Genomic DNA, 9,015 nt, shown 5'->3' on the forward strand with positions numbered 1-9,015 from the left:
TATGATTCCATGAACCTCAGTGCTGGCCAGGAAGAATTAATATCAAGAGCATAATATTAATATCAAGCTCAGTTCTCGTTAGCTTGTGCTCAGCCTGTGTCTTCACTCCCAAGACTCCTGTCATCAGCTGAACTCTTTCGAGAAATAAACCATCCCTCAGGGGATGATCACAGATTGATCAGACAGCTGTCACTTCCTGCTACGAAGCTCCCATTCTACACTGACAGGTAATCAAGACATGAAATACTTCACATAACATCATTAATGACCCAATGCATTCAAAAATCTTATGGTAGGTAGGTTGATGTGTAACTACCTGGTATGAACACTTTAAAAAAGGCAGAACACAACCTCCTGCACTTCCAACACTAAGCACCACTGTAGGGTACTTCTTGAACTGTTACTGTACTCCTTTCAGCTGCGGAAGTGGAAAAAACAAAAAGGGGAAATAAAGTTTAATGAAGCACATCACGACTGTATGTTACTACGTTCTAATTATACTTATTTACTGCATGAACTACCCTCAGCAGGAGGCCCTCACAAGAACTACTGACTTATTCTAATACTCCCTAACTGCTAGTGCAGTATTAAAAAAAAAAGAAAAAAAAAGAAATACAGCACTTGGTTTTGATTCTTCGTAATGTGTCTTGGGAGAAGGACACTTATAACAAATACAACATAGTACTGAAGACAGGAGAACATAACAACACTTAGTTCTGATACACTGAAAAGCAATTTATTATATAAGCATATTTACACAGGCACACTGACTTATTGAGCACCATTTTTTTTTCCTCTATTATTACAGTTCAACATCAACATTCTATTCTGAACAGAAGAACATTAGACCTTTACAACAGTTTCCGTATCAGAAAAAGAACTACCTATATTCTACACAACACAGAACACTAGCATTAACACTCCAGTTGAGAAGTTCACTGCAAGAGACCCTCTCTCTGAATTCTGAGGCGTTCTTTCTCCACTTGCAAGCGCTCCTTCTCAATCTGCAGCTTTTCTGACTCAAATTTTAAGAACTGCAACCTTTCTTTCTCTAACTGCAAGCGTTCTTTTTCAAGTTTTAACTTCTCAGTTTCTAGATCCAGAGGCTGTATGATGGGTTTTTCCGATTGGGTGAGGTCATTTTCCAGGGCAGGTTTCTCAGCACGCAGAGTCTCTAGCCTCAGTTTCTCCCGCTCGATTTGAAGTCGCTCCTTCTCCAGCTGAAGTCTCTCATGCTCCAAGTCAATGTGCCGCAGCCGTTCTTTTTCAATTTGGAGGCGCTCCTTCTCCACTTGCAGCCGTTCAGCTTCAATATCTAATCGCTGCTTCTCCAGCTCCACCTTCTGCTTCTCTAGATTTATAAGCAAGTGTGAATCTTCATAGGCTAATCTAGCTTGAGCAGAACTTAGATTCCCAAACTCCTCAATGTGGGTGAAATCTGGTAAGTCATTTTCTTTTTTTGAATCTGGCAACACTGATGAAAAAATCTCTTCTTCCTCAATAGGAAACTGCAGAGAGGAATGCAACACAAGAATTACACCCCATTCTCTCTGTTAGAATAGCGTTATATACAACTTTACTAAAAGTAACAGATGACTGCTTTTTTCCCTGCATCTTAAAAAGAATTCCAGAAATTACATTCTACAAAATAAACATGCTAGATTAAAAAACTTTGTTTGTTATTACATAGCTTGAGAGACACTTGATCTATAAGCTAATATTTGTAATGAAAAATCTGTTTATCTACAGACATGCAAGAGTAGCACAAAAAACACTGCATGAAACATATTACAGAGCAGTCAGAATCACCAACAGAAAACTACACCTAAACGCCATGTGGTGGCTTTACTTTTCACAAAGCTCAATGACATTTATGTAAACCACTAGCAATCTGTTGTGATTAATTATCTACCAGAGCAGTTGGATCCACAGGCTACGTGGTATTAAAGCTAACCCAGCCTTCATTAACATGAGGATTCAATTTCTAAAAACATTTAACACCGCAGTGTTTAAAACCATCTGGCATTTTTCACATGGTCCTAACCCTTCAATCTGTCTAAGTGGGTCAATAAACAGGACTTGTTTAACCAATTTCATATTGCCATTCTTGCTAGAAAACCACTCATGAACGGATTATTAAGGGGTTAGCATCACTGTTCTTGGTGAACCCTGAAGGCTGTAATCCTGCAAGAGCTATGTGCTGTACACCATAATACAGAAGAGACTATTGTTTCCCATTACGAATACTGCAAATGGAAGGCAAACGGAGGAAGACATGGGTTCAGAAAACAATGTAAGGCAATGAGAGAAACTACCAGTATTTCAGAAGACTGACACCTTTCTGCACCAGCTGTGAGGCAGCAGCTCCCATTACCATTTTTAAGAGCTTATGCTGGTATTTTTTTCCCAGCATACATTCCAACTAAACTTAGACACAATTTGAACCCATATTAAAAAAACAAAACAACAAAAAACATCAAACATTTGATTTCAGTCTCACTATCTCAGAACAGCTACGATGCTACTAAAAATAGCAACCTGCCACAGGTTTCACAGCCACAATTCTGACAGAGGAATGGCTGACTGATTTATTCAGATAATATTTTCATCTCCTGTGGTCTCATTTTAAGAAATGCAAATAATATTCCATTTCTTTCTTTCTGTACCTCCAGGTAACACGCACTTTCATTTGTTAAAGATGTGCACCTCCGTTCTCCTCTCATCCATTCTGATACCCTAAGTATTAAAACAGCCAATACCCTTAAGTAATGTATTTTCATTCTACTGACTGAAATAATTCCTATCTCTGACATACAGAAATGGAAAACACATTCAAATACACACTTGCGTTGAGGGTTACCAACCTTACACACTGCTGCAAACAGCTAGATTTGAATGCCTTCTCTCTGAAGCACAATTGTTTCTACTACTTAATTCACACATTCAGACAAAGCAAAAACTGATGCTAATGAAGCACACTGAAAAGCCCTCGTGAGGTTGGAAAACAGCCATTATTGCATAGAGGTAATGCACGCCAGTCACTTACTTCAAAATTCTGTGGATCCTCCTCTTCTTCTTCTACTTTGATTTCTGTTAAAGACCCACCTGCTTCTCTGAAGTCAGTAATGTTCTGCCATTCAAAACTAGATTCATTTGCAAACCCCATTTTGTCATCCATATCTTCATTGAGAGAGTCATCTAAGTCGGATGAAGGAAGGTGAAACCCTGCACCAACTGCCTTGATGTTTGCGTTCAGACGCTTCCTCTTCATGAGCGCTCTCCAGTCAAGGTATCTCCTTTTCACTTCTGTACCTGTTCTTTGCTCACCTTCACCTACAGCATTCACACACTCTGCTATTTCCTCCCACGCTTTCCGTTTCATCTCATTAATTGTTGTATTAAGTTGTTTTGAAAAGAGTACTTCTCTCCTTTTTCTGATTTCCTTAAGGAGAGTTTGCGTTTCCTGAACACTAAAATTACTTTTTCTTTTTCTTTTCAATTGTTTCATTTTTTCCAGCTTTAAGCTAATAATTTTAGCACAGCAGATTACAGAGACTATTTGACACTAAGCAGTTATTTACACAAAGTTTAAAAAACAATGAAAGCAGAGATCAGCTCTCGATAGATGTGTTTCGTCTTCACTTTGTAGTATTTTCCTATTCCTCAGGGTTCCTAGGAGAAAAAGAGCAAACAAAATAAATCTCAAAGGTATACACTGTATATTTCTATTTAATGAGCTTGGCTCCAAAATCACCCATTAAGGAAGTGTACATTCTGAACATACCGCTCATCTGTTAGAAGAAAACAATTTTGTTACACTCTGAATTTAAAGTAGCTGTTGATGAGCTCCCATAAACTCGTATGAATTATAAATCTATTAATATATCTGTCATAAACTGATAAGGTTGAGTTGATATTTCCATTACAAAAATATAGCTGTTTTCCTGTAGCTCTTACAGTTTTGCCTGTTGGGCTATGCTTAAGGCTGGAGTTCGACATATACATCTTAGTCTGAATACTAAGGTATTTCAAAAAGAAGCTAAGATTGTTTACATTGTTACTTCAAAAACAACATTTCTAGGCAAATGAATTTGCTGAAACATTTTTAAACTACTTCTATGCAAAGAAAAAAAAAGTAGATATAAGTAGGTACATATTAAAAGCTGACATCTTGGAGCCTCTTCTGACTAACTGCAATCACAAATAAGTAATCCTGCTGGAGCAATCCTGCTGTATGATAGAAAATAACCTTTTGAACTAAGTGTTCAAACAAGTGTCACGATTTGAGATGCTGCTCTAAGAAACAGGTCAAGGAATAAGCCATCACTTCCTCACGTTAAAGCCCTGCTCCATGGCCCTTGCACTGTAAAATGCTTCAATTAATGTCAGATTCAAAGCTCAGTGCTCTACCGCAGCTATGGCTGATCCTGTGCCTGATGCTAGAGGAAGCTGATCTTGGACACAGTGCACAACTCTATAAAACATACACATCAGAATATTAAAAACTCCCCATTTGGGGACAAAGCACGTAACAGTTTACAGTCTGCATCCCCTATGCACTGTTATGTTGTACATAACTAGCTTACTTACAAAGTTTTCCAAGTTTTGCAAGCTGCATATTTCTATTTAAGATGTACGAAGCTTCCTGCCCTTCTGAAAATAAAATAAGAAAATAATAACTCATCTTGAGAACAGAGAATGATTGAAATATATACTAAGACTTAGGGCTGTAATGTAGATGCGCTTCTTGCCATGACCAGTATTAAAAACCAAAACCAGAAAAAACAACCCACCCCCAACTTTCTGCCATCTAAAAAAATCAGACTTACAACACAGCACTGTATCTCTGTATCTGCTAGAATTATATAAGTACTTTTTTTCAGAGACCTTTTACCTGATCTTTAAACTTCTCCTTTAACCTTCATTATTATATGTTTGCCATGAAAAGATATTCGGGCTTTCAAGGAAGCAGCACCATACTTACTTCTCTCTGGCAGTAAATCAACCTTTTGGTACTTTGCTTTTCAAATCCTAACTACATTGTTAGTTCTTTTCTGCCTTTATAGCAATTTAATTTCTTGATCTATCTATTAAACTCAAATTCATCTTCAGTGTTTACGTTAAAAACTTTCTAAAAGTCATTCACCAGGTAAGTTCTCCAGAAGAGCTACTGATACACAGAAAGAACTAAGACTGCTTTTAGAAGTTCTACTGTTAATGAGACAGTTATTCTGAATTGATAAATAAAAAGCTGAATTAAGCTGAATTCCTGGTGCCTGCTACTTCAGAAAATGCGTGTACATGTGTGTAAGCACAAAGAGTTACAGAATCACACAATCCTTCGAGTTGGAAGGGACCTTTGAATGTTGTCTAGTCTGACCCCCTCAGCAATGAACAGGAACATCCACAGGTTGCCCAAGGCCTGATCCTGAGTTATGTAGGAGTCTAACATACAGCATAGGCAGTTTTTCTCACTTACTACTACCAAGGCACCAAACCTTTGTTTGAAGTCAAAACTCACTTATTTTTACTGAAATTGGTAGAACTTCTTGAATTTAAGCAAGTACTTAAGTAGACATCCAAGTAGTTGGTTAGCTGTTGGACAATGGGTCAGATTTCCCTAAGTACTCGCAAACCAGATACATCAAACTCTTGGATGTATCAATAATTAGCTGTCTTTTAGGTTACCTAAATACCAGATTCAGGTTTTTAAATCAATTTTTCCTGCATGCTATTTTTTAAATGCAATTCTACGTGACCGTGGAAGATTGGCAGCTGAGCTTTCCTCTTAGCTGTAGGCCAGGTCACAAGTTAAAACGCACAGCTGCCAGGTCACCCTGCAGGTCAGTCCCCCTACTGCTCACCCAGGTGCTCCTCATCACTGCCCTGATCGCCCATCCACTCTTCCACAAGAACCAAACCTTGGGTTTGGATTTTAAGTTACAGGTCAAGCACTGCATTACTACACCGGGAACCCATGGCATAAAATGCCATTTTGCATAGCGTTCTTTTGTTTTTGTCCTATAGCATATATGATATAAGCCCCTGAGAGCAACGGTGAAGCCTACCTATTTTAAAACTCTTGGTTATTACTCTCTAATTGTAAAGCACACCTCACTATTTCTAACTCTTTGCCTTCTGAAAGCACACTGCCTCACTGAAGACGTTTCCTTTTTCATTAATGCAGGTGGTGCTAATGAATTATCTTAGCAGCATAGAGATGAGCAGATTTGGACTTATTCCGCAACAGAACCATTACCTTTCTGATATATTAAATAAAAAGCAATATTACTTAAATAAAGCCGAGTTTGGTAAAATTCTGGTTCTAATACTTTGATATTTCTGGATGGTGTCCAGGATATAACTTTTAATTAAGAAAAAATGAACTGCCACACGCTTAAACTATTTAACAGTCATGAATGATAACAGGCAAGGATTTGTACACATTCTAAATTGCTACAAAGAAAGAACAAAAACAACTTATCAGCAATTTGAAAAGATTAATTTACAAGAACAAAACATAAAGCATGTTTAATTTCTAGTTTGAGATCTAAAACAAGAAAACACACATTCAGAAATAATTCCAGACAAACATTTCAGATTTTACCGAAATCAGAACCGTAAGACCTCAACGTTTTTGTGTCGTTAGCAGAAGATTCTACAGCAAATAAATTCTAAGTGTACCAATTGGGAATAAAAGTGGTTCACTCAGAAAAGGGATAAGCAGATTAGAGAAGAGATGACAAAAGCCTGGCTATGTGACAGAGAAATCCCTGAGAAGTGACAAATGATGCAAACAGGCTCTGATGTGACTAGCAGCTGTGCACACATTACTCAGAATGCAAATGCAAAATGTGTACCATTTGGGTACAAATGCAAAGTGCTGTCTAGAGAAAGAGAAGGGTTTTTCATCATGAGATAACAGAAAGCTTTCAAGGTGTGCACAGGAGAGTCAGCAACGTAACACTGAGTTTATTGATACAGTCCTGTCAGGCCAAAATCAAACTGAAGGTTAAGAAGGCCCTCACCTCTGGTCTGGAAACTGGAATTATTTGTTGTTGCTGAAATGAAACAGTATTATGAAACTAAATTGAACAATCCATAAACATACATAAGATTCATAACCTCAAAATACAGCAGAGGCATCTACACTCTGCCACTGTGTTTCCCTTCCTCGCATCTCGCTGTGTGAACACATGCTAGAATGGTGCGTTTATAAACAAAACCAACAAAAACCAACACACAAGCAACACAGGCTGCCCAGGGAGGCTGTGGATGCCCCATCCCTAGAGGTGTTAAAGCCAGGTTGGATGGGGCCCTGGGCAGCCTGGTCTAGTATTAAATAGGGAAGTTGGTGGCTCTGCATGTGGCAGGGGCATTAGAGCTTCATGACCCTTGAGGTCCCTTCCAACCCGGGCCATTCTGTGATCCTGTGAAAAAGTCATAACCAACACCAAAAAATCTCACAGAGTCCTATTAAATAATTTATAATATATATATACACACACATATATATCCAGATTTCTTTTTTGTTATTACGCCTTGGTGGTTGTCTTCATATTAGAAATTTCCAGAAAAAATAAATAATGAAAAGAAATAAGCATTAGGATCATAAGCATCAGGAGGCCCTGTAACCTAATGTTCTAACACCAAATTTGAGAATTGGGCACTCTTCACACAGTACTAATCCATGGCTTTCTGGAAAACTTCAGGCGTGGTTCTGAACAGATGGTTGTACTGGCATGGGTCAATTTTAAGTACTCAGAGATGGTTCAATCGGTACAACCATACACACAGAACAGTTCAGGTGGGAAATGACCCCAAGGCCCATCCAGTCCCAACCCCCCACCACGGGCTGGTTGCCCCCCAGCAGCTAAGGCTGCCCAGGGCCCATCCAACCTGGCACTGAGCACCTGCAGGGATGGGGCACCACAGCTCTGAGCAGCTTCCCTTTCAGTGAAGAACTTCTTCCTAACGCACAACCCAAACCCCACCGCTCTCAGTTCAGAACCGGAGGAGGAAGAGAGAAAGGAGGCCGCACAGCCCCCATCCTCGGCCCTCCTATCAGACACGGCCCGGCCCCGCCGGGAGCCCTCGCAGGGAACAAAGGCGACAGACAACCCCGCCGACGTCCCTCCCCACGCCGGGCTTCCGGGCAACCGACTCGGAGACCGAGGGACCCCGCACCCCTCACGGGAGGGCAGCGCGCTGCCGCCTCAACGCTACCCGTGATTGAGAGTGCAACCGTTCTGCGCCCACAAAAGGACCGAAGGCTACAGACCGGGAGAGCGGCCCCCCGTAAGGCGCCGGGAGCCATACTACCTCAGACCCACCGCGAACCGCGCCCGCCCCAGGAGCCGCACACATTACTCACCTACGCCCAACTCACCCCACCGGGTCGCCGGCCCTTTAACGACCGACACCTTCCTATTGGGCGAGCTGAGTGCCCATCAGTCCTTCCCGAACGACTATTGGCTGTTGAGGCTCTTCGCTTGTTCTCTCCTGTCCCACCCTCCTAGACGCGCCGTAATGCCCCGAATAAGCTTCTGAGCGCCGTAACTCCCCCGCGGGGACACCGCTCGCGCAGCCCCATACAGCATTGGCTGCGGCCGCTGCTTGTCTTACCCATGCCTTCCGATGATTGGCTAGCTTCTGCCAGAGCCCGCCTTCCACTCTATGACTTTCCGGCGGCACGTTTCTTGCGCTCAGTGAGGCGCTGGGGCTGTGCGGTTGGGTTGTGGTGAGGATGGGTTCCCGCGGTGAGGCTCGTCTGTGGTGGGAGTAAATGTTTTGAAATTTGCTGCTTATGTAAGCTGCGATATTGCTTCAGGATAGTGAGCACGCGAGTGAAATGCAGCGGAGCTGTGCTGTCGCTGCCCTTTTCTGTCTCCGCAGCCTCGCTGAGGTGCCCGCACCTTTCCCTGTGTGCGTCTCGTTGCCGTCTCAACGCGGTGCTTGCAGATGCGTAATTAATATCTACACCTACACACGTTGCTGAAAAGCCTTGCATGTGTT

The 9,015-nt window shown here is 41.3% G+C and overlaps 1 protein-coding gene across 7 annotated transcripts; it reads right to left on the reverse strand.

Annotated features, from left to right (window-relative positions):
* Positions 1–589: 589 nt before the first annotated feature.
* On the reverse strand, positions 590–8,457 carry MSANTD4 (Myb/SANT DNA binding domain containing 4 with coiled-coils). Of its 7 annotated transcripts, none has more exons than XM_052671253.1 (5): positions 8,375–8,425; positions 7,029–7,061; positions 4,591–4,653; positions 3,047–3,672; positions 590–1,508 (listed from the first exon to the last, which is right to left on the reverse strand). In XM_052671253.1, the coding sequence occupies exons 4-5, from the start codon at positions 3,506–3,508 to the stop codon at positions 936–938; spliced, it is 1,035 nt and encodes a 344-aa protein (XP_052527213.1). In that variant the 5' UTR covers positions 3,509–3,672; positions 4,591–4,653; positions 7,029–7,061; positions 8,375–8,425; the 3' UTR covers positions 590–935. The 7 variants fall into 7 exon arrangements, with proteins under 7 accessions (XP_052527213.1, XP_052527216.1, XP_052527217.1 ...); XM_052671256.1 differs by lacking the exon at positions 8,375–8,425 and adding an exon at positions 8,323–8,351; XM_052671257.1 differs by lacking the exon at positions 7,029–7,061 and having other exon boundaries at positions 8,375–8,444.
* Positions 8,458–9,015: the final 558 nt, after the last annotated feature.

This window comes from Tympanuchus pallidicinctus, unplaced genomic scaffold, assembly GCF_026119805.1.
Source record: "Tympanuchus pallidicinctus isolate F22 unplaced genomic scaffold, pur_lepc_1.0 scaffold11, whole genome shotgun sequence".
Classification (NCBI taxonomy): domain Eukaryota; kingdom Metazoa; phylum Chordata; class Aves; order Galliformes; family Phasianidae; genus Tympanuchus; species Tympanuchus pallidicinctus.

What these genes read in the sequence shown, in the direction of transcription:
- MSANTD4 (XM_052671259.1), bottom strand. Translation starts at nt 3,508, where the DNA reads ATGAAACAATTGAAAAGAAAAAGAAAAAGTAATTTTAGTGTTCAGGAA. An exon ending in AGGATCCACAGAATTTTGAA is followed by an intron (nt 1,509 to 3,046) that starts GTAAGTGACTGG and finishes TCCTCTCTGCAG; the next exon opens with TTTCCTATTGAGGAAGAAGA.